At 45.2% G+C, this 26,144-nt stretch overlaps 1 protein-coding gene across 1 annotated transcript in view; it reads left to right on the top strand.

Moving 5' to 3' along the window:
- Window positions 1-247: 247 nt before the first annotated feature.
- LOC109876945 (protein unc-80 homolog) overlaps window positions 248-26,144 on the top strand; it is a gene marked incomplete at its 3' end in the record, with an annotated part of 77,908 nt that continues 52,011 nt past the window's right edge. The window contains 17 exon segments of the mRNA XM_031817826.1: window positions 248-525; window positions 1,195-1,243; window positions 1,786-1,942; window positions 4,282-4,625; window positions 4,797-4,920; window positions 5,332-5,396; window positions 5,848-5,993; window positions 15,262-15,535; window positions 16,207-16,341; window positions 16,822-17,032; window positions 19,005-19,154; window positions 19,744-20,012; window positions 20,452-20,823; window positions 21,486-21,617; window positions 21,897-22,044; window positions 23,248-23,298; window positions 24,245-24,393. Of these exon segments, the coding sequence (XP_031673686.1) occupies window positions 434-525; window positions 1,195-1,243; window positions 1,786-1,942; window positions 4,282-4,625; window positions 4,797-4,920; window positions 5,332-5,396; window positions 5,848-5,993; window positions 15,262-15,535; window positions 16,207-16,341; window positions 16,822-17,032; window positions 19,005-19,154; window positions 19,744-20,012; window positions 20,452-20,823; window positions 21,486-21,617; window positions 21,897-22,044; window positions 23,248-23,298; window positions 24,245-24,393 (2,868 nt within the window).

The raw sequence follows: 26,144 nt of genomic DNA on the forward strand, positions 1-26,144 counted from the left end.
TCATATGGGGATATATTAAATATGTGTGGAGAAATACTCCAGCCTGAATGTGCCGCATGTTGTCTGTAAACCGATTCTGCTTTTATATTGGTGTTTTTCTCGTCGTCTAGCCTACTGTTCCCAGTAGCCGACCCGGTCATACTTATGTTGGTAAGGAAGGCATCTGTTCTTACTTCCTAGTAGTCGTATTGCGTTTTAACAGCCCCCCCCCCCCCCCCCCCCCTCCCGCCGCTGTGTGATAGATCACTCTGCCGTTCCCCGCTGCCGCTGCTCCGAAGGAGGTGCTGAAACCATATAGATCTCGCTCTGTTACCTCTACCACCGCCGACATTTGCAGCCATTTTACACAAGCCGAACGGAATCATGTCGTGAGGCATCACATCACCTGGGACGACCGGACCCAGCTACGTCTGGACCGCGACAAGTCGACAAGATGGTGAAGCGGAAAAGCCTGGATGAGACCGACACGGAGTGCGGCAAGGGTATACCGTTCCCGATCCAGACCTTCTTGTGGAGGCAGACCAGGTTAGTGTCGTGACAGTCATTGATAACAGGTGTTTGCCTCTGCTCAGAATATACGGGGGTGAGATTATATGTCAACCAAGCTAACTCGCTCCCTTAGGTTGTAAATTAAAATATGTGTTACATCTGTATAGAAGGTTTTTATGTGAGTGTCAATCATTTGACTCATTATACACCCGTTGACAGGGTTGTCATATCAGGCTATGCGTCAGTTCATTTGGTTAGGCTATTGTAGCCTATTCAATACATCCATACATACAACAAAATGAAAAGAAAAAACCCTGAGAAAAACAGCTAGTTCTCGTTCTAGAGGAGGAGGAGGGGGGGGGGGGGGGGGGGCAGGCTAAGATGTCACACCTGTAGACATGGTTGGGATAAGGTGAAGGTGATTGCCTTATCATGCATCCGCTATAACCTACGGCTGGAGCCATCTGACATGTATACATATGTTCACTGTTATTTCTAGAAGTAGGGCTAGGCTATGAGCGGTATAAGCGATCATATTTTATCATTTGGATGATCCCACTGGCCGCTTGCACGAAGACGTTTTGGCGGTCTAGCTCCAACATTTGCGTCACAGCCTATTCAATTTACCCTATGTAGCTAATGATATTATGTTCAATCAATGATGTAATGAAAATTAAACACGCTCCAATGTTTTCATGATTGCAGCGCGTTTCTGAGGCCGAAGTTGGGGAAACAATATGAGGCATCTTGTGTGGTAAGCCATTTTCTTAATGGAATAGTTATGATTAGAATGAATCATCGCTCTGCTTCTCCCGCGGCCTCACCGCACCGGCGAATTAGGGGAGCATTTTCCAGTTGCATTTAGCGGATTGGAGTTTGATCTGTTCTATTCTGTACCTTGTCCGTGTGTTTAAACTGTTATTACTATGAATTGTAGCTAGTTCTAACTCGTCTGTATAATTAATCTATACATTGTAATAACACGTCTTTGAGTGTATGACCATAGAGTAAATTGGGCAATAACTCAGGCTTGCTGCTTTCCCCAAGCCATATTACTTTGCTTGAGGACACATATGGGCCACATCCACTGGCACTCAATGGCCCTTCAGTTTCTGGCTCAGAGACATCACTGGCCCATGTTCATGAAGCATCTCCAAGTAGGAGTGCTGATCTAGAATCAGGTTGACCTTTTACATAATAACAAATAGGATTACATGGACAGGGGGACCTGATCCCAGATCAGCACTCCTACTCTGAGACATTTAATGAATACGGGCCACTGTGTCTCTCTCCTAGTCCTTTGAGCGGGTGCTGGTGGAAAACAAGCTCCACGGTCTCTCCCCGGTGCTGTCGGAGGCCATCCAGAGCATCTCTCGCTGGGAGCTGGTCCAGGCCGCCCTGCCCCACGTGCTCCACAGCACCGCCATCCTGCTCTCTAACAGGAACAAGCTGGGTAAACACACATGGACGCAGACACACACATGCATGCACAGGCACGCACACAGACACACATACAGTAATACAGACATGAATACAGTAATACAGACACACATACAGTAATACAGACACGCATACAGTAACACAGACAGGAATACAGACAGGAATACAGTAATACAGACAGGAATACAGTAATACAGACACGCATACAGTAATACAGACACGAATACAGTAATACAGACACGCATACAGTAATACAGACACACATACAGTAATACAGACACGCATACAGTAATACAGACACACATACAGTAATACAGACACACATACAGTAATACAGACACGCATACAGTAATACAGACACACATACAGCAATACAGACATGAATACAGTAATAGAGACACGCATACAGTATTACAGACACACATACAGTAATACAGACATGAATACAGTAATACAGACACGCATACGGGTGGCAGGGTAGCCTAGTGGTTAGAGCGTTGGACTAGTAACCGAAAGGTTGCAAGTTCGAATCCCCGAGCTGACAAGGTACAAATCTGTCGTTCTGCCCCTGAACAGGCAGTTAACCCACTGTTCCTAGGCCTCCATTGAAAATAAGAATTTGTTCTTAACTGACTTGCCTAGTTAAATAAAGGAATTTAAAAAAAAAATACAGTAATACAGACACGCATACAGACACACATACAGTAATACAGACACACATACAGACACACATACAGTAATACAGACACGCATACAGACACACATACAGTAATACAGACATGAATACAGTAATACAGACACACATACAGTAATACAGACACACATACAGACACACATACAGTAATACAGACACACATACAGACACACATACAGTAATACAGACACACATACAGTAATACAGACACACATACAGTAATACAGACACACATACAGTAATACAGACACACATACAGTAATACAGACACACATACAGTAATACAGACACACATACAGACACACATACAGTAATACAGACACACATACAGACACACATACAGTAATACAGACACACATACAGACACACATACAGTAATACAGACACACATACAGACACACATACAGTAATACAGACACACATACAGACACGCATACAGTAATACAGACACGCATACAGTAATACAGACACGAATACAGTAATACAGACACACATACAGTAATACAGACACACATACAGACACACATACAGACACACATACAGTAATACAGACACACATACAGACACACATACAGTAATACAGACACACATACAGTAATACAGACACACATACAGACACACATACAGTAATACAGACACGCATACAGTAATACAGACATGAATACAGTAATACAGACACACATACAGTAATACAGACACACATACAGTAATACAGACACACATGCAGTAATACAGACACACATACAGACACACATACAGTAATACAGACACACATGCAGTAATACAGACACACATACAGACACACATACAGTAATACAGACACACATACAGTAATACAGACACACATACAGACACACATACAGTAATACAGACACACATACAGTAATACAGACACGCATACAGTAATACAGACACGCATACAGTAATACAGACACGAATACAGTAATTCACACACACAGACATACATACACAGACATGCATACACAGACATGCATACAGTAATTCACACACAGACACGCATACAGTAATACAGACATGAATACAGTAATTCACACACACTCAGACATACACACACAGACATGAATACAGTAATGCACCCCCCCTCCCACCACACACACCCATGCATCCCATCACACCAATCAAACACTAATCTCTGACCCAGGGGTGTCAAACTTATTTTTTTATTTGTCCTCTATCCATTACTTTTTGAAATTTCGATGCTCCCTAACTGTCTAGCTTTCGTATCGATAACTGTTATCAGGCTGGACAGTGTGAAGAGACTGTAAATGACTGTTATCAAGCTGGACAGAGTGAAGAGACTGTAAATGACTGTTATCAAGCTGGACAGAGTGAAGAGACTGTAAATGACTGTTATCAAGCTGGACAGAGTGAAGAGACTGTAAATGACTGTTATCAAGCTGGACAGAGTGAAGAGACTGTAAATGTCGGACCATTATAATTTCTACACGGTTTCGATTTGGTTTTATTAAGTAATTAAGCAGATTCTGTGCTCCACAAAGCATTCCCGGAAGTATTGCAATGTTGGGCCTCTGGGTTTAGGGCCTCTGTGATCAAACCACCAGTGGGCCGCATTGAACAGGCCATATGTTTGGCACCCCTGCTCTGACCCCTCACCCCTAACCCCCCTCTAACCCCAGGTCACCAGGACAAGCTGGGCGTGGCGGAGACCAAGCTGCTCCATACCCTCCACTGGATGCTACTGGAGGCGGCCCAGGAGTGCAACCAGGAGCCCAGCCTGGGCCACGGATGGTCGGGGGGCAGCAGCAGCTCAGCCTTCCTCCAGCCAATGGGGATTGGGAACCAGGGTTCCCCGCCAGCCAGAGGTGGCCCAGGATCAGGCACCGGTTCTGGGTCAGGAGCGCCACGCTGTAGCGGGTCCCTGGAGGAGGATGAGCACGCCCGCACCAAGCTCTTCCACAAGAGCATGGCCACTGTGGAGCTGTTTGTCTTCCTCTTTGCTCCCCTCATTCACCGCATCAAGGTACCTCTGATTCATCCTTCCTGCTGGACTACCGCCTATTGATCTGTGTGGATAGATGCTGCGGTTGTGTTACATGGCTCTGGGAATGCTGTGGTGTGTGTCTGTGTTTGTGTGTCTGTGTGTGTCTGTGTGTCTGTGTGTGTCTGTAAACTTTTTCGCTGTGTTGTCTAGGAGTCTGATCTGACTTTCCGATTGGCCAGTGGTCTCATCATATGGCAGCCAATGTGGGAGCACCGGCAACCTGACGTCCCCGCCTTCTCTGCCCTCATCAAGCCTGTGAGGAACATTGTGACAGGTGAGACACCCAGAGGACACCAAAGAAAGCATGTAGTACTGACTCTATGGAATCATATGAGTTCTACTCTGCTGTTTTACATGAGACATTAGTAATATCCAAACCAAATACCATAGTAACAAAAGTGATATTTTAGTCTATTCTACATAGAGTCTAGACCCTAAAAGGGATCTTCTGCCCTGTCCATAGAGGGTTCCTGGAACCGAAAAGGGTTCTTCAAAAGGACCTCTTATGGGGACAGCCAAAGAACCCTTTTGGAATCCTTTTTACTAAGAGTGCATTCTATTCTATTCTATTAGATTCTATTCTATTAGATTCTATTCTGTTAGATTCTATTCTATTCGATTCTATTCTGTTAGATTATATTCTGTTAGATTCTATTCTGTAAGCTACCACCTGTTTTGTCAACAGCCAAGAGGAACTCCCCGGTGAACAACCAGTGTAGCCCCTGTGGGTCCAGAAACCAAGGCCCCATGGTGAGTGTTCGTCTCAGGCAGCAGTGAGACAGCTGTACCCCTCTTCCAGCCCCCCCTCCCCCCAGGGCCTCTGCTAATATTGTTATCACTCCCGAGTGGCGCAGAGGTCTAAGGCACTGCATCTCAGTGCAAGAGGTGTCACTACAGTCTCTGGTTCGAATCCAGGCTGTATCACATCCAGCCATGATTGGAAGTCCCATAGGACGGCGCACAATTGGCTCAGTGTTGGCCGGGGTAGGCCGTCATTGTAAATAATCATTTATTCTTAAATGGCTTGCCTAGTTAAATAAAGGTTCCCTTGCTGGTATGATCTGTGTGTGTGTGTGTGTGTGTGTGTGTGTGTGTGTGTGTGTGTGTGTGTGTGTGTGTGTGTGTGTGTGTGTGCGTAGCATCTGATTAGAATAGACTAGAAGCCTCTTGACTGACAGACTCTTATTTGCTCTGTCTGCAGGGCTTCCAGGTGGTCTGTGAAACGGCCCAATCAGATTCATCCTCCCCCGGGGCTGGAGAGCAGAGCTGTCGCCGCGGCAACTCAGTAGAAAGAGGTGGGCCGTCAACGCGACAGGCTCCACTCGACAAAGGGATCGCCAAGAAGAAGTAAGCCGTTATGATCTGTGCAGTTCATACAAAACACACACACGCGACATATGATACATGGAAAATGTGAACAGTAAGGAGACATTAAAGGGATTGGTACAGATACAGTGGCAAGACATCAATGTGAACCCTTTGGAATTACCTGGACCTCTACATAAACTGGTCATACAATGGGATCTGATCTTCATCTAAGTCACAACAATAGACAGTCTGTTTAAATGAATAACACACAAACAATGATACGCTTTCATGTCTTATTGAACACACCGTGTAAACATTCACAGTGCAGGGTGGGAGAAGTATGTGAACCCTTGGTTTTAATAACTGCTTGGCCCTCCTTTGGCAGCAATAACCTCAACCAAACATTTTCTGTAGTTGCAGATCAGACCTGCACAACGGTCAGGAGGAATTTTGGACCATTCCTCTTTACAAAACTGTTTCAGTTCAGCAATATTCTTGGGATGTCTGGTGTGAACCGCTCTCTTGAGGTCATGCCACAGAATCTCAAATTGGGTTGAGGTTCAGGACTCCGACTGGGCCTCTCCAGAAGGCCTATTTTCTTTTGTTGAAGCCATTCTGTTGTTGATTTACTTCTGTGTTTTGGGTCGTTGTCCTGTTGCATCACCCAAATTCTGTTGAGCTTCAATTGACAGACAGATAGCCTTTCATTCTCCTGCAAAATGTCTTGATAAACTTGATGATAGCAAGCTGTCCAGGCCCTGAGGCAGAAAAGCAGCTCCAAACCATGATGCTCCCTCCACCATACTTTACAGTTGGGATGAGGTTTTGATGTTGGTGTGCTTTGCCTTTTTTTCTCCACACATAGTGTTGTGTGTTCCTTCCAAACAACATAACTTTAGTTTCATCTGTCCACAGAATATTTTGCCAGTAGCGCTGTGGAACATCCAGATGCTATTTTACGAACTTCAGACATGCAGTTCTTTTTGAACAGCAGTGTCTTCATCCGTCCTCCCATGAACATCATTCTTGTTTAGTGTTTTATGTTTTGTCGACCCGTCAACAGAGATGTTAACGTGTTCCAGAGATTTCTTTGTCTTTAGCTGACACTCTAGCATTCTTCTTAACCTCATTGAGCATTCTGCTCTGTACTCCTGCAGTCATCTTTGCAGGACGGCCACTCCTAGGGAGAGTAGCAACAGTGATGAACTTTCTCCATTTATAGACAATCTGTCATAACGCGGACTGATGAACATCAAGGCTTTTAGAGATACTTTTGTAACCCTTTCCAGCTTTATACAAGTCAACAATTCTTAATCCTGGGTCTTCTGAGATCTATTTTGTTCAAGGCATGGTTCACATCAGGCAATGCTTCTTGTGAATTGCAAACTCAAATTTTGTGAGTGTTTTTTATGGGGCAGGGCAGCTCTAACCAACATCTCCAATCTCGACTCATTGATTGGACTCCAGGTTAGTTGACTCCTGACTCCAATGAGCCTTTGGAGACGTCATTAGCCTGGGTGTTCACATACTTTTTCCAACCTACACTGTGAATGTTTAAATTATGTATTCAATATAGACAAGAAAAATACAATAAGTTATATGTTATTAGTTTAAGCAGACTGTGTTTGTCTGTTGTTGTGACTTAGATGAAGATCAGATCTGATTTTATGACCAATTTCTGCAGAAAATAATTCCGAAGGGTTCACATACTTTTTCTTGCCACTGTATTTGTTGTTTGAATCCCAGATTGCCCCTTTAATGGAACTGTCATGTCGCATGTATATGATGTTGTATGAAGGTGAAGGCATTGCTGTCCAGTATAGTAGCCTGACTGACTGTAACATTACTATTATACAGGACTAGTACACGTTGACCTTATAGCAGTCTAGAAGGAACAAACTGGCTGCATTCATCTAGTTTCATGTTATATAATGTAGCCTGCAGCATCACCTGTTCCTCATAGCTTAGTATGGCTCAGTCACACACACACACACACACACACACACACCCGAGCGCTCATTCAGAGGTTCCACTCCATCCCTTGTGTATTATGATCAGTATAATGAGTTACAACTTGTTCCTCTCAGCCTCCCAGGCAGACACCAGATATAGACAGAGACTGAAACAGATCTGTCTCTCCCTGTCTGCCTGCTCTTACCAATGAGACACTTTACCCAGGGTATTGATGCTAAACTAACATGGTGCATGTATAATGCTGGCACTGCCAGTGCATGTGTGCATGTCTGATGCTGGCACTGCCAGTGTGTGTGTGTGTGTGTGTGTGTCTAATGCTGGCACTTCCAGTCTCCAACTCTGTACCTTGGCCCAGAGCATCAGGCAGGCACATAATGGATAGACATCGATCTGCCCACTGCCCAACCTGACCCTCATACCCACTGCCCATGCTGCCCATGCTGCCCCTCAGACCCAGTGCCCAATTTGACCCTCAGACCCACTGCCCAACCTGACCCTCAGACCCACTGCCCAATTTGACCCTCAGACCCACTGCCCAACCTGACCCTCAGACCCAGTACCCAACCTGACCCTCAGACCCACTGCCCAACCTGACCCTCAGACCTAGTGCCCAACCTGACCCTCAGACCCAGTGCCCAACCTAACCCTCAGACCCACTGCCCAACCTGACCCTCAGACCCAGTGCCCAACCTGACCCTCAGACCCAGTGCCCAACCTGACCCTCAGACCCAGTGCCCAACCTGACCCTCAGACCCATTGCCCAAACTGACCCTCAGACCCACTGCCCAACCTGACCCTCAGACCCAGTGCCCAACCTGACCCTCAGACCCAGTGCCCAACCTGACCCTCAGACCCACTGCCCAACCTGACCCTCAGACCCAGTGCCCAACCTGACCCTCAGACCCAGTGCCCAACCTGACCCTCAGACCCAGTGCCCAACCTGACCCTCAGACCCAGTGCCCAACCTGTGCCCGCTTAGGGGGAAGAATAACGATTTGGATTTAAATGATTTGGCATGCATCCAGTTAATGATGAATTCATTTTAGAGTAAAACTGTGAGTGTTGAATATAAGAGTTTTACAACAGGTTGGTCTAATACTGGAAGCTGATTGGTTAAAAGAGCATTCAAGCCGGTGTCTATTCCGCAAGTTACCACCAGCTAAATCTATGACGTTAAAATGCCTATTTACTCTGTTCCATCTGACCGAGCAATCCACTCTCTCATTAGCCCAGCCAGACAATGTATAAACATGATCTCCACTGTAATAGGCATAGACTAGCAATTGGTTTTCAATAGCGGAGATTTGTGTAAAACCTGCGGTCTGTCTCTCTGACATCTCCAGCTGTCTCACAGTAATGAACGTGTAGGGGTCGGGAGTAGGGACGAGACAGACAGGCAGGCAGCGTTTCTCAACTAGTCGAAATCATGAATCTGCTGGCATCATTTTTATGGATATATACAAATAAATGTCAAATGAATCTAAATGCAGCTAGTTTGCAGGCTTTCCAACTTCAGTTTGAAGTGAATGTGTAAGCTGTGTTGTTGGCTAGCTTCCCTGAACAACAGTGTCCTGACAAGAGAGCACATTTTCTATGCCAGACGAAATCTTGCATCATTAGCTCATTCTTATGAAGGTATCTAAATACATTTAAGTAGAAAACAGCTTAAACAAATGCAAATGCAGCTACTTTTCTGTTATTCTGACTGCAATGTTTGACCTGACTGTAAGTTAGCCATAGTTGTTTAGCTAGCAAGCAAGGGATAAGAACCTTGCCAGTCAGTATGGCAATAGAACATTTAGATTGAATGACTGGCTCACGTCCATAGATACAAAACAAAAATACTTAACAACTGGGTCACGTCTCGGGCCTAATAACACCCATGCCAATATATCCTCCAAACATCGGCTTCTCTGACATTATCCCTGAAGTATGCCTTAGAATTAGAAATTAGAATACTAGAATTGTCATGAACCTTCTTATGATGGGATTAAGGTCAGCCATTTTGGTCAGGGAGTTGTTCAACCATGGTTTGCTAGCGATGTGATAAGATATTGTGTTTGTGTAAAATAATGAATTTGAAGAATTTATCTGCACTGTTTGTTTGTTAGCTAGATAGCCAGACAGTTTTAGAGGAATGATCCCATGAATGTTTCAAATTAAATGCTAATATGCCAACATTCCATTCAAACAACACAGTCAATCCACAGCCACACTGGCTGCATCAGTTGATGATTCAGTTGATGATATTTACAAGTGTAAATACAACCAGTTCTGATATTGTATCATATAACACCACTCTCAGCTTTCCAGGAAAGGAAACATTTAGACATTTATGGTCTGTTTACATATATTTTATTTATTTATAATTATATAACAATATTTTAGGTTGACAATAATTCTGTTACACAATTTGTGATATATCACATGCCTATTTCACTTTTATTCTCCATCAGTAAAATCAGGATTATGTCTCTACTGCCATTCATTCACATTAGACTGGGTGGGATTTCTCCCTGTCCAATATGGCTGCCATTCATTCACATTAGACTGGGTTGGATTTCTCCCTGTCCAATATGGCTGCCATTCATTCACATTAGACTGGGTGGGATTTCTCCCTGTCCAATATGGCTGCCATTCATTCACATTAGACTGGGTTGGATTTCTCCCTGTCCAATATGGCTGCCATTCATTCACATTAGACTGGGTGGGATTTCTCCCTGTCCAATATGGCTACCATTCATTCACACTAGACTGGGTTGGATTTCTCCCTGTCCAATATGGCTGCCATTCATTCACATTAGACTGGGTGGGATTTCTCCCTGTCCAATATGGCTGCCATTCATTCACATTAGACTGGGTTGGATTTCTCCCTGTCCAATATGGCTGCCATTCATTCACATTAGACTGGGTGGGATTTCTCCCTGTCCAATATGGCTGCCATTCATTCACATTAGACTGGGTGGGATTTCTCCCTGTCCAATATGGCTGCCATTCATTCACATTAGACTGGGTGGGATTTCTCCCTGTCCAATATGGCTGCCATTTTCACCCCATTCTGAAACTTTTAGGGTTTATGACATCACCCCTCTAGTAATTTAATAGGATCTCTATGGTGTTTGAATTCAGTAATACAACACATTCAATCATAGGTTCCATCAGGGGCGGACTGGGACCAGAAATCGGCCCTGTCATTTCTAACACACCGGACAATGTTTTTTCTTGAGGCCCCCTGGGCTAAAAATCGACCAGCCCATCTTGCATTTGCCCAAAATGCCATATGGCCAGTCCACCCCTGGTTGATTTAATGTGGATATTGGGTATGGAGAAGGAGAGAGATGTCTCCCAGCCATCCTCACCTTAATGCAGTGTGACAGCAGAGTGAAACGATCCATCTCTCTTCATGAGATTCACATTTATAGGACTTCCAGCTGTGATTCTAAATAAGCTCTCTCCCCTGATTAATACTGCTGACGTACAGCTCCGGTGTTGCCATGCACTCCAATCACCCCTTTCCACTGTGATGTGATGCTGATGCAGTTTCCATGGCAACCCCTGCTGCAATGGAGGGAGTCCAGGTTGGGCATTGTCTCTCCTGGGGGTGGGTGTATGTACGTCACTCAGTCGCCACAGCAACCTCTCCACAACACCAACCGAAAGCTTTGAGTGTGCGTGTGTCGTTTAGACAGTGTAACACGATACTGCTCCCGCATCCTGTACTCTGACATTGATTCTTCTAGTATTGACCGTCTCAACCCGACTCAGTTTAATAGTACAGCTAAGATGAAATGCTTCACCCTCCCTCCCTCCTCCCTCCCTCTGCTTTCACTACAGTATAAATCTCATTCTATTGTTGTGGTGCGGTGTAGCCCTGTATATCGGCTCCTTTGCCATGCACCAGGGCTGTATTCATAAGGCATCAAACGTAACCAAGATAGATTGAAACAAGGAGGGGCTCCCTGAGCATGTCCAATAAGAAAAGCTAGTTTCGTGTTTCATTGTAAACTGTTTTTCTACAGTGTGACTTAATAAATATGAGCCACCAGCCAGTGACCTTCATCTCGGCTGCTGAGCTAAAGTCTTATTTGATAGTGGGCTCACGTAGGCTGAAAATCCAGTCTCTAAATCTCCACAGAAACAAATGCTGCAGGGCCTTTTTATTTAACAAAATACAGGGCCTTGTTGTTTTTTAGCACATGCTACATGGCCTTGTTGTTTAACACAAGCTACAAGGCCTTGTGGTTTAACACATGCTACAGGACCTTGTTATTTAACACATGCTACAGGGCCTTGTTGTTTAACACATGCTACAGGGCCTTGTTGTTTAACACATGCTACATGGCCTTGTTGTTTAACACATGCTACAGGGCCTTGTTGTTTAACACATGCTACAGGGCCTTGTTGTTTAACACATGCTACAGGGCCTTGTGGTTTAACACATGCTACAGGGCCTTGTGGTTTAACACATGCTACAGGGCCTTGTTGTTTAACACATGCTACATGGCCTTGTTGTTTAACACAAGCTACAGGGCCTTGTTGTTTAACACAAGCTACAGGGCCTTGTTGTTTAACACAAGCTACAGGGCCTTGTTGTTTAACACATGCTACAGGGCCTTGTTGTTTAACACAAGCTACAGGGCCTTGTTGTTTAACACAAGCTACATGGCCTTGTTGTTTAACACATGCTACAGGGCCTTGTTGTTTAACACATGCTACAGGGCCTTGTTGTTTAACACAAGCTACATGGCCTTGTTGTTTAGCACATGCTACAGGGCCTTGTTGTTTAACACATGCTACAGGGCCTTGTTGTATAACACATGCTACAGGGCCTTGTTGTTTAGCACATGCTACAGGACCTTGTTGTATAACACATGCGACAGGGCCTTGTTGTTTAACACAAGCTACATGGCCTTGTTGTTTAACACAAGCTACATGGCCTTGTTGTTTAACACATGCTACAGGGCCTTGTTGTTTAACACATGCTACAGGGCCTTGTTGTTTAACACATGCTACAGGGCCTTGTTGTTTAACCCATGCTACAGGGCCTTGTTGTTTAACACATGCTACAGGGCCTTGTTGTTTAACACATGCGACATGCATCCTGTTTCCATTGATCATCCTTGAGATGTTTCTACAACTTGATTGGAGTCCCTCTGTGGTAAATTCAATTGATTGGACATGATTTGGAAAGGCAGACACCTGTCTATATAAGGTCCCACAGTTGACAGTGCATGTCAGAGCAAAAACTAAGCCATGAGGTTGAAGGCATTGTCCGTAGAGACAGGATTGTGTCGAGGCACAGATCTGGGGAAGGGTACCAAAAAATGTCTGCAGCATTGAAGATCCCCAAGAACACAGTGGCCTACATCATTCTTAAATGGAAGAAGTTTGCAACCAACAAGACTTCCTAGAGCTGGCTGTCTGGCCAAACTGAGCAATCGGGGAGAAGTGCCTTGGTCAGGGAGGTGACCAGGAACCTGATGGTCACTCTGGCAGAGCTCCAGTGCTCCACTGTGGAGATTGGAGAACCTTCCAAAAGGACAACCACCTCTGCAGCAATCCACCAATCAGGCCTTTATGGTCGAGTTGTCAGACGGAAGCCACTGCTCAGTAAAATGCACGACAGCCCACCTAAAGGACTCTCAGACCATAAGAAACAAGATTCTCAGGTCTGATGAAACCAAGATTGAACTCTTTGGCCTGAATGCCAAGCGTTACTTCTGGGGATGTTTTTCAGCTGCAGGGACTGGGAGACTAGTCAGGATCGAGGGAAAGATGAACAGAGCGAAGTACAGAGAGATCCTTGATGAAAACCTGCTACAGAGTGCTCAGGACCTCAGACTGGGGCGAAGGTTCACCTTCCAACTGGACAATGACCCTAAGAACACAGCGAAGACAACGCAGGAGTGGCTTCGGGACATGTCTCTGAATGTCCTCGAGTGGCCCAGCCAGAGCCCAGACTTGAACCCGATCTAACATCTCTGGAGAGACCTGAAAATAGCTGTGCAGCGTCGCTCCCCATCCAACCTGACAGAGCTTGAGAGGATCTGTAGAGAACAATGGGAGAAACTCCCCAAATACAGACCACTGTAGATGCTGTTCTCTGAGGTGATCGCTCCAGGTAGGCCTGAGTACCAAGCTGCTTGGTCATGGAGGAACCCTGGGGGAGGAAGGGACAGAGGAGAGCGACCGAGAGCCTGTTCTGTTCTATACAATAGATTTAATCTTAACAGGCCGAAGAGTGTGTGTGTGTGTGTGTGTGTGTGTCTCAGGGTTACCATTAACATTTTAATTTACTGGACATTTGAGAAATTGACCGGACCCATATGGGTGCGTAGCATGACTAGGGTGTTCACCCACGGTGCTCAGAATGACAGAAATCACATTTAGAATGTGGTAATTCATAGTAACAGAACATGCAAGTCGAGGATGCAACGATGTGTGGTCCTTACCAAATTCTAATGTGCACATTGACCATGTTAGAATAACTGTCCATATTTACTTTACAGTTACCCAAATACAGGTGTGCCGAGCTTGTAGCGTCATACTCCAGGCTGCTTCAACAAAGTACTGAGTAAAGGGTCTGAATAATTATTTATGTAAATGTGATATTTCCACTTTTTATTTTTTTATACATTTGCAAACATTTCTAAAACCCTGTTTTTGCTGGTCATTAAGGGGTATTGTGTTTAGATTGATGAGGTAAAAAAACAATTAAATCAATTTTAGAATATGGCTGTAACGTAACAAAATGTGGAAAAAGTCAAGGGGTCTGAATAAATTCTGAACGCACTGTAAGTGATGAACGTGGCAGGAAATGATGGGGACTGGTAATTTCATTTGAGGCAGATGCAAGTGATTTCAGTCAGAGATTTACAGATTGTTCTTTGCAGAGCTAGAACATAATATCAGACATCAATCTAGTTTTTTTTGGAGGTGCTGATTTCATCATTTGAGCTCAGTTAGGCTGTTTACAAATCATAAACTACAGTAACAAGTCCTGCCTTTAACAACTATTTGCAAAAGGCCAGGTCTAGGCCGGGTCTAGGCCAGGTCTAGGCCGGGTCTAGGCCGGGTCTAGGCCGGGTCCAGGCCGGGTCTAGGCCGGGTCCAGGCCGGGTCTAGGCCGGGTGCAGGCCGGGTACAGGCCGGGTCTAGACCGGGTTACTGTAAGGCGCATTGTGATAACTGCTGATATCAAAAGGGCTTTACAGATTCATGTCACTAACTTCCTCCCACCCTCTCTCTCTCCCCTCCCTCTCTCCCCCTCCCTCTCTCCCTGTACCTTGTCTCCCCCTCCCCCTCCCTCTCTCCCTGTACTTGTCTTCCCCAGGACCTCTGCCCCAGCGGGCATCTCCGTCTCCCTGGCCCAGCGTGCCCGCTACGCCACCTACTTTGACGTGGCAGTCCTGCGCTGCCTGCTGCAGCCCCACTGGACGGAGGAGGGGGTGCACTGGGCCCTCATGTTCTACCTGCAGCGCCTGCGTCAGATCCTGGAGGAGCGCCCGGAACGCCCGCCGGAGCCACTGGTCCCGCCCCTGCCCCGCCCTCGCAGCAGCTCCATGGTGGCCACCGCCCCCTCTCTCGTCAACACCCACAAGACTCAGGTGGGTTATAACCATTGTGTTTATGTCAATCATTAGTTAATACTACAGTATTATATGGTGTTATAACTACAGTACTGTAAAGCCATAAGACACAGGTAATACTAGTACTAGTATAAGTAGTAGTATTTGTAGTAATACAACAGTTAAATGCCCTATATAGTATGCCCTATATAGTATAGTATAATTAAGCAATATGGCCCGCGGGGGTGTGGTATATGGCCAATATACCACGGCTACGGGCTGTTCTTATGCATGACGCAACGTGGAGTGCCTGGATACAGCCCTTCGCCGTGGTATATTGGCCATATATCACAAACCCTCGAGGTGCCTTACTGCTTTTCTAAACTAATTATCAACGTAATTAGATCAGTAAAAACAAATGTTTAGTCATATCCCTGGTATACGGTCTGATATACCACGGCTTTCAGCCAATCAGCATTCAGGACTTGAACCACCCAGTTTATAATCCCTATATAGTATAATTCCTTATATTGTAGCTCTTATTACATTATTGTCAAGTGGTTCAGGTTTTCCCATAGTTATGCCATCTTAAATACAGAATATGAACAAAGTTGACTGTCTCTATGCAGTAAAACGTCCTATTGCTACACTACATCTCTGATTGACACCTGTCATTCACTCTTGACCCCTGTGCCCTCTGCCCATATAAGGACATGAGTCTGAAATGCAATGAGGAGGATAAGTCCCTCAGCTCAGAGACCTTCTCTAAGGTGTCCCTGACCAACCTGCGCAGACAGGCTGTACCCGACCTTTCCTCTGACCTGGGGATGAACCTCTTTAAAAAGGTGAGATGCATGGAGATACATGTACAAGTTCTCAAATCTGCCTTTATTATATTCTTTTTCTATTAGTCTCTCTGTTTCTCTCTCTCTCTCTTTTTCTATTAGTCTCTCTGTTTCTCTCTCTCTCTCTCTCTCTTTTTCTATTAGTCTCTGTTTCTCTCTCTCTCTCTCTTTTTCTCTGTCTCTGTCTTTCTCTCTCTCTCTCTCTTTCTCTGTCTCTGTCTTTCTCTCTCTCTCTGGGTGTTGGGCCCTCTCTCCTCACATCTATCATTGTCTTCTTTGTCTTTGTAAATCATTTCAAACATTTGGCCTACATTTTCCCTCCCTTTTATTCATTTGACCTTTTAATATGTTTCGACCTCTCAATCAATGTACCATTATACGCAGCTGACTCTTGCTAGGTGGAAACAAAACCCTGCTGTAGTTAGAACATTTAGAATGAATATGTTTGTCTTGTGTCTCCTCCTACCGACCGTGGTACAGTTCAAGAACCGGCGGGAGGACCGTGAGCGTAAGGGCTCCATCCCGTTCCACCACACGGGCAAGAAGCGCCAGCGCCGCATGGGTGTGCCCTTCCTGCTTCACGAGGACCACCTGGATGTGTCCCCCACCCGATCCACCTTCTCCTTCGCCAGCTTCTCTGGCGATGACCGGCGGGCGCTGGAGCGCGGGGGCTGGCAGGCTACCATCATGGGTACCATACCAGATCTGGGTTCAAACACTTTTTGAAATTCTTTGAAACATGTTTAAGCGTTAGTTTGAGCGCTTGCTTTAGCCTGCCTGGAGTGCCAGATGGGCGTGGTTTGCAGCTTTGCAACTTTTCTATTGGTTCCATGGCACCAGGCAAACTCAAGCCCAGATAAAATATTTGAAATGATTTCGAATAGTATTTGAACCCAGGTCTGTATATGACCAACACTTCTCACTCACTGTTTTATCTCTCTGTCTTTCTGCTGATAGATCATCTCTATCTCTATCAATAGATTGTACTATTCACATCTATCCATCTATTGATATATCTATTTTATATCAATAGGAACTTAAAAAGTACAGGGAAAATGACTGGCTCTCGTTAGCTGAGTCAGAGGAGTTAGTCTCCTGGCTCTCATTAGCTGAGTCAGAGGAGTTAGTCCCCTGGCTCTCATTAGCTGAGTCAGAGGAGTTAGTCCCCTGGCTCTCATTAGCTGAGTCAGAGGAGTTAGTCCCCTGGCTCTCATTAGCTGAGTCAGAGGAGTTAGTCCCTTGCCTCTCGTTAGCTGAGTCAGAGGAGTTAGTCCCCTGGCTCTCATTAGCTGAGTCAGAGGAGTTAGTCCCCTGGCTCTCATTAGCTGAGTCAGAGGAGTTAGTCCCCTGGCTCTCATTAGCTGAGTCAGAGGAGTTAGTCCCCTGGCTCTCATTAGCTGAGTCATTGGAGTTAGTCCCTTGCCTCTCGTTAGCTGAGTCAGAGTAGTCCCCTGGCTCTCATTAGCTGATTCAGAGGAGTTAGTCCCCTGGCACTCATTAGCCGAGTCAGAGGAGTTAGTCCCCTGGCTCTCATTAGCCGAGTCAGAGGAGTTAGTCCCCTGGCTCTCATTAGCTGAGTCAGAGGAGTTAGTCCCCTGGCTCTCATTAGCTGAGTCAGAGGAGTTAGTCCCCTGGCTCTCATTAGCTGAGTCAGAGGAGTTAGTCCCCTGGGTCTCATTAGCTGAGTCAGAGGAGTTAGTCCCCTGGCTCTCATTAGCTGAGTCAGAGGAGTTAGTCCCCTGTCTCTCATTAGCTGAGTCAGAGGAGTTAGTCCCCTGGGTCTCATTAGCTGAGTCAGAGGAGTTAGTCCCCTTCTTCTCATTAGCTGAGTCAGAGGAGTTAGTCCCTTGGAGTTAGTCCCTAGTCCCTCATTAGCTGAGTTTAAAAAAAATGTATTCCACCAGGTAGGCTAGTTGAGAACAAGTTCTCATTTACAACTGCGACCTGGCCAAGATAAAGCAAAGCAGTGTGACAGAAACAACAACACAGAGTTACACATGGAATAAACAAACATACAGTCAATAACACAATAGAAAAAAAAGAAAGTCTATATACAGTGTGTGCAAATGGCGTAAGGACAACAGGCCCTCCGATTTGACACACTAAACTCTGTCTGCGAAGTAGTTGGTGAACCAGGTTAGGCAGTCATTTGAGAAACCAAGTCAGAGGAGTTAGTCTCCCAACAGCAGCTGAACTGGGTCAGCCTCATTAACTTAATGTTTGTCTGGTTGTTTTGCAAAAGGTGCACAGAAAAAGGGACTTTCTCATTGGAATGTAACCATTAAAAGCCCTATACTTTTAGCCCTACTTTCTCATTGGAATGTAACCATTAAAAGCCCTATACTTTTAGCCCTACTTTCTCATTGGAATGTAACCATTAAAAGCCCTATACTTTTAGCCCTACTTTCTCATTGGAATGTAACCATTAAAAGCCCTATACTTTTAGCCCTACTTTCTTAATGAACAGATGTGGGTTAACTGGTACAGTAGGATGTGGTATGCATTGTTTTGTGGCAATGACAGTGAGCTTATTTGGCTATTAGGCCGTCTTAAAAGGCAGGGAAGAGGAACGTGAGTTTGGTTGTGTGAATGAGTGTGTGTTTGGTTGTAATGCTGTGTGCCGGTGTCTTTCACTCAGAGTTGTGTGTTTGTTGGTGTTTTAGGTAAGTTGACGCGGCGAGGGAGCACAGACACGGCTGCAGACACAGACAACCTGAGTGCTAAACACTCACACTCCCATCACTCCCTGCTCAGAGACATGCCAGACCACTCCAACAGCCACGGAGACAACACCGTTCACGCCAAGGGGGAGGGTAAGAGTCTATACACCCACAACACCGTTGACACCAAGGGGGAGGGTAAGAGTATATACACCCACAACACTGTTCACACTAAGGGGGAGGGTCAGAGTCTTTACACCCACAACACTGTACACACCAAGGGGGAGGGTAAGAGTCTATACACCCACAACACCGTTGACACCAAGGGGGAGGCTAAGAATCTCTACACACACACCACCGTTCACGCCAAGGGGGAGGGTCAGAGTCTATACACCCACAACACAGTTGACACCAAGGGGGAGGGTCAGAGTCTTTAAACCCACAACACTGTACACACCAAGGAGGAGGGGAAGAGAGTCCATACACCCATATTCTGTCATCACCCACAGTTATGAACTGAACACCTTCAATGATATATCCATCCATCTATCTATCACTCCATCCATCCACTCATCCATCACTCCATCATCCATCCATCCCTTTATCCATCAAGCCTTCCATCAATCCTTCCTTCCATCCCTCCCTCCATCCATCTATTCATCCATCCAAAATATACATTTTCTCTAAATCTGTGAATGTCTCCACCCCCTCACCTCCTCTCCTCCCACCCCTCCGCCCCCAGTGCGTTCACAGATCTCCACCATCACCATGGCGACGTTCAACACCACAGTAGCGTCCTTCAACGTGGGCTATGCCGACTTCTTCACCGAGCACATGAAAAAGCTGTGTAACCCTGTACCCATCCCAGAGATGCCCCACGAGACGCTGGCGTGCGCCAACCTGCCCCGGAGCTTCACCGACTCGTGTATCAACTACTCGTGCCTGGAGGAGGGAGACAACATCGAGGGCACCAACAACTTCATCCTGAAGAATGGCATGCTGGACCTTACGGTGAGGGGCAGTGAAAAAGAGTGTCACCTGTTGGTCTGAGGTCTCTGACAGGGTTTCTGTACTGGAGGAATAACCAGGTTCACTACAGTATATATCACAACTCCAGTAGGATGGCTCACACTACCATGGCATTACTGAACCATTGGGCTCTATTTACTATGCAGTCATTTAGAAAACGCACTTATCCAGAAGCAACTTACAGTTAGTGCATTCATCTTTAAGGTAGCTAGGTGAGACAACCACATATCACAGTCAAGTAAATGTCCTGCCTGGTTCCTGCCTGGTTCCTGCCTGGTTCCTGCCTGGACAACACTTGGGGAGGAATTCGTAGGGAAGCTTGGAGAATGTTGGATGGATGGTGTGATGGATGGATGCACTTCATTTGAATGTGTCCAACCCCTGACACTGACCCCTCTGTCTCCCCGTCTACCCCTCCCAGGCCATCCTGCGGGCGGTCTACGCCGTGCTGACCCACGACATTAGCTCACGGATCTGTGACGTGTCGCTCAACATCATCGACTGCCTGCTGCAGCTGGGGGTAGTGCCGGGCATGGGAAAGAAGCTCTCCAAGCCCGACGACAAGGAGAACGATGAGACACGCCTCCCGAAGGAGGGGGCCAATCAGAGCCTGAGTGGCACCCAAGGGGGCGTGTCTGGAGGGTGCAGCGGGGCGGCACCAGGAGGAGGGGGTGGAGGAGGAGGAGGGGGGGATGGAGGAGGAGGAGGTGGGGGAAGTGGAGGAGGGAGCGGAGGAGGGAGTGGAGGAGGAAGCAAGGACGACGTGAAGAACAATAAGGAGAAAGACAGCAAGGTGGGTGTGAGAATACTTCTATGAGTTTTCAACTCTTACATTTATCTCAAATCAAAGTTTATTTGTCAGGTGCGCTGAATACAACAGGTGTAGACCTTACAGTGAAATGCTGAATACAACAGGTGTAGACCTTACAGTGAAATGCTGAATACAACAGGTGTAGACCTTACAGTGAAATGCTGAATACAACAGGTGTAGACCTAACAGTGAAATGCTGAATACAACAGGTGTAGACCTTACAGTGAAATGCTGAATACAACAGGTGTAGACCTTACAGTGAAATGCTGAATACAACAGGTGTAGACCTTACAGTGAAATGCTGAATACAACAGGTGTAGACCTTTCAGTGAAATGCTGAATACAACAGGTGTAGACCTTACAGTGAAATGCTGAATACAACAGGTGTAGACCTTACAGTGAAATGCTGAATACAACAGGTGTAGACCTTGTGTTTACTTACAGGCTCTAACCAATAGTGGCACAGAAGGCCACAGAGAGATAATTACCTGTATATTAGATAGAACAGAGCATATTATAGATGTCACTCTACTAGAACAAAACACAAAATAAAACATGATGTGTTGGTGTGAGTAATATGGCCATAACCTGTGTGAATGTTATATGTAGCGTGTATTACCCTATGCCTTCTGTTTAACTCCAAGGAGGACGGCTCTTCACTGAGTACCCACAGGCTGGCTCTTACCATGCTGATCAAGATGGTCAAGTCTCTGGGTTGTGCCTACGGCTGTGGGGAGGGCCACAGAGGACTCTCAGGGGACCGGCTCCGCATGCAGGTCAGACAACTCACAAATTGCCCCTTTAACAAAAATGGAATTAAATGAACTTTATTTAGTTATATATTTATATTTTCACTGAGGTAAAAACCTATTTTGCAAGAGAGAGACCTGGTCCAAGAAACAGTAGCATTTGACAACATAGGACCTGTTGGATTTTTTAGGGGCTTTAACAGAGTGAATGGAAACCATCATCCATTTTGGCTCCGGTTGAGATAGCTGTTTGAATCTGAGACATCCTCCATTTTGGATCTACCGTTCCCCTTGTTCCCCATACAGGCCCAGAACTGCCTGACCAACCTGTACAAGCTGGACAAGTTGCAGTTCCGTCAGACCATGAGGGACTACGTCAACAAGGACTCGCTCAACAACATTGTGGACTTCTTGCACGCACTCCTGGGCTTCTGCATGGAGCCCATCACCAACAGTAAGTGTTTGTGAGGCATGCGCCGAGTGTGTGTGTGTTGCTATGGAGCCACGGCTAACCACACACATCGGCCTCACACACCCCTCTCAACCTCTCTGATGGTAGGACTGATGAAGTCACGCTATGCAACTCACCCAATCAGCCTCCACTGACATCACACAATTCACTGATCACTCTTGTTTGTCCATGCAGAGGGGTTTGTATTATTCTCCAAAATCATCAAATGTTTCAAATAAAAGATTTCATCGTAAAGTATTTAGAAATGCTATGGGTTTAATCAGGTGAATTGGTGAGTTGACTTCTCTAAAACTAAGTCATATATTGTGTAATTCATTCTAATCTATCACAACAATCAAATCACACTAAACATTTAAAATAATGAATGTATATAATCACATTCTTATAGCAATCATTAAAATGTAATGTCCAGCAGAGTTTCAATCTCCAGATTAAAAACAAACAGTAGACAATGAGATTGACAGACGACTAATACTTAAAGTATCTTCTACCATAATCCAGTCCACTCTGCCTCACGATGCTGAATCTGACCTCACTCATACCTCCACGCATCCCAGAGTGCTCAATGTTTACCCACCGGCTGTCTCTCTGTTTCTGTGTCTGTTCTGTCACCCTCTCGCCCTCCACTCATCTGTCCTGCCTTCCCTCCCTCTGTCCCGCCCCCATCCACCTAAACAAGCCATGTTCCCCTCCTCCCTCCACTCATCTGTCCTGCCTTCCCTCCCTCTGTCCCGCCCCCATCCACCTAAACAAGCCATGTTCCCCTCCTCCCTCCACTCACTCATCCACTCTGTACACTTGCCAATCCGATGCTGTGTGGTGCTCATCACATCTCTATCTATGGCATTATGGCTCAACATGAATTAAATACCGTAATGACTGTAATATCATAGCTCTATTTTTTGGTCAGTGAAATGACCACTTGATTTTCTGATTGAACTGTATCATTGGCAAGTTACTGAACTGATGGGGGCTTTATTAACGAAAGTGCACGGGTCACCCCTTTTAGGTTCTTTATTGTAAGTCAGTTAAGTGGTGTGAGTCTGTGTGTGTGTGTGTGTGTGTGTACTGTATGTTCCCCTACGTCCGGTGGTGTGGGGGTGCCGTGTACTTTTTGTACACGTACATGTGTGTGCTGCTGGCCTGAACATCATCAACTTGTGTACCGTATCTCTTCTCTTGCAGAGTACGGCAGTGCAGGTGAGAGGTCCAGGAGGGTGAAAAAAAGAACCATCGGTAGATACACTAATATCTAAATGAACCCGATCAGATCACCATTCCTTCTAGGCACTGCTCCCATTTCTGCACACCCTCACTCTTGTCTAAAGTGGCAATCTATCAAATCTATCTAATCTATTAATCTATCAAATCTATTTATCTTTCAAATCTATTAATCTATTTATCTATCAAATCTATCAAATCTATCTAATCTATCAAATCTATTTATCTTTCAAATCTATTAATCTATTTATCTATCAAATCTATCAAATCTATTCATCTATTTATCAAATCTATCTAATCTATGTATCTATATATCTAATCTATGTATCTATATATCTAATCTATGTATCTATATATCTAATCTATGTATCTATATATCTAATCTATCTTTCTATATATCTAATAATACTTTCCCCCAAAGTATTTAGGGAAAAAAGTATTTAGTAATCAATTAATTCAATTAATTATATCAAGTTAATTACATTATTTAGACCGATGGTTGAATCTAGAACTACCTGCTCTGATATCTATGGTGACAAATCCAATTTTGAATCAATCAAGTTGGGAATCAATTAAGTTGATTCTATTCAATTCAATACAATAAACAAGTCAATTAAGTTGACATCTTTAGAGATGTCGTCCCCCTCTGACGTTGCTACAGATCGTAGATCAGATCCTTGACTCTAGCAGGCCTTAGTCACGTGCATGTATCCTTATCGGAACCCTGATCCCTTTTCAGTTTGCTTCTCATCCATGCTTATGATTTTGTGCCCTCTGTCCCCTGTCCCCCTGTCCTTGTCCCCTTGACCCTGTACCCTTCCCTTTTCTTTGACTTTATTTCAGCTCAATTGTTTTATACAGTAACCTAGGTAAGTGTCCATTTTGTACCCATTTTCTACTGCTCTGACCTGTATCACCCCTGTGCAATGTTTGGTCTCTCCCGCCTCCACCTTGCTCAAAGATAAGGCCGGGTTCGGGAACAACTTCACCACGGGGGACAACAAGTCACTGGCCCAGAACATGGAGGCAGTGGTGGTGGGCTGCATGTTCAAGTCTCTGATCACTCGCTGTGCCTCCACCACGCATGAGCTGCATAGCCCTGAGAACCTGGTGAGCATGTCTCTCTCTATCTGTCTCTCTCTCCCTCTCTCTTTGTCTCTCCGTCTCTCTCTGTCTCTGTCTCTCTCTGTCTCTGTCTCTCTCTCCCTCTCTCTGTCTCTGTCTCTCTCTCCCTCTCCCTCTCTCTGTCTCTGTCTCTGTCTCTCTCTCTATCTGTCTCTCAATTCAATTCAATTCAATTCAAGGGCTTTATTGGCATGGGAAACATGTGTTAACATTGCCAAAGCAAGTGAGGTAGACAACATACAAAGTGAATATATAAAGTGAAAAACAACAAAAATTAACAGTAAACATTACACATACAGAAGTTTCAAAACAGTAAAGACATTACAAATGTCATATTATATATATATACAGTGTTCTAACAATGTACAAATGGCTAAAGGACACAAGATAAAATAAATAAGCATAAATATGGGTTGTATTTACAATGGTGTTTGTTCTTCACTGGTTGCCCTTTTCTCGTGGCAACAGGTCACAAATCTTGCTGCTGTGATGGCACACTGTGGAATTTCACCCAGTAGATATGGGAGTTTTTCAAAATTGGATTTGTTTTCGAATTCTTTGTGGATCTGTGTAATCTGAGGGAAATATGTCTCTCTAATATGGTCATACATTGGGCAGGAGGTTAGGAAGTGCAGCTCAGTTTCCACCTCATTTTGTGGGCAGTGAGCACATAGCCTGTCTTCTCTTGAAAGCCATGTCTGCCTACGGCGGCCTTTCTCAATAGCAAGGCTATGCTCACTGAGTCTGTACATAGTCAAGGCTTCTCTCCCTCTCTCTGTCTCTGTGTCTCTGTCTCTCTCTCTGTCTCTCTCTCTCTGTGTCTCTCTGTGTCTCTCTCTCTGTCTCTCTGTCTCTCTCTCTCTCTCTCTGTCTTTCTCTCTGTCTATGTCTCACACACACACACACACACACACACACACACACACACACACACACACACACACACACACACACACACACACACACACACACACACACACACACACACACTCTCTGTCTGTCTCTGTCTGTCTCTGTCTTATAGCCATCCCCTTGTCTGGTTGTTGTTCAGTAGGGCACGCCGTAGCAAAGCGTTTTGCAACAGAAATCATCTACTGTAGCCTACACAGAAGGCATGCTGGGCGTGAGTGTGTTCAACAATCACATCAATGACTACGCGGTGTGTCCTGTTCAATTATTAAAGGGTCATTCTGCTACGTGTGGTAATAGACTCCTAATGAATTATGAATGCTGTCTCTGACGAGCTGTGCACTAATGAACAATTTGTCTAAACCACATTCTGGAATAATAAATTGTCTACCAAGTGGCATTCATAAAGTAAATATGCATAAACAAATGTACAATTTCTGAGCATGTTCATGTCTTGTACACCCTATCTAAGACAGCATGCTTATATTCACACCATCTTTTCCATTATTGTGTTTTTTAACTTACTCACCTGGAAGTAACTATAAAATCACTATACCAGAGTGTGTAAGGCTCACTGCTGTTTCTGCATTCAGACCACAGAATCATATATATATTCTGTATAGTGCTCTTGTAATACACTCTCACCATTGCATTTCCAGTAGTTTTCATCCCTACTCTCAGTCCAAAGCAAGAGATTTGGCATGGTGGCAGCTCTGTGGAGCAGGGTAACATGGTGGCAGCTCTGTGGAGCAGGGTAACATGGTGGCAGCTCTGTGGAGCAGGGTAACATGGTGGCATGGTGGCAGCTCTGTGGAGCAGGGTAACAT

This window comes from Oncorhynchus kisutch, unplaced genomic scaffold (assembly GCF_002021735.2).
Source record: "Oncorhynchus kisutch isolate 150728-3 unplaced genomic scaffold, Okis_V2 scaffold1161, whole genome shotgun sequence".
NCBI lineage: Eukaryota > Metazoa > Chordata > Actinopteri > Salmoniformes > Salmonidae > Oncorhynchus > Oncorhynchus kisutch.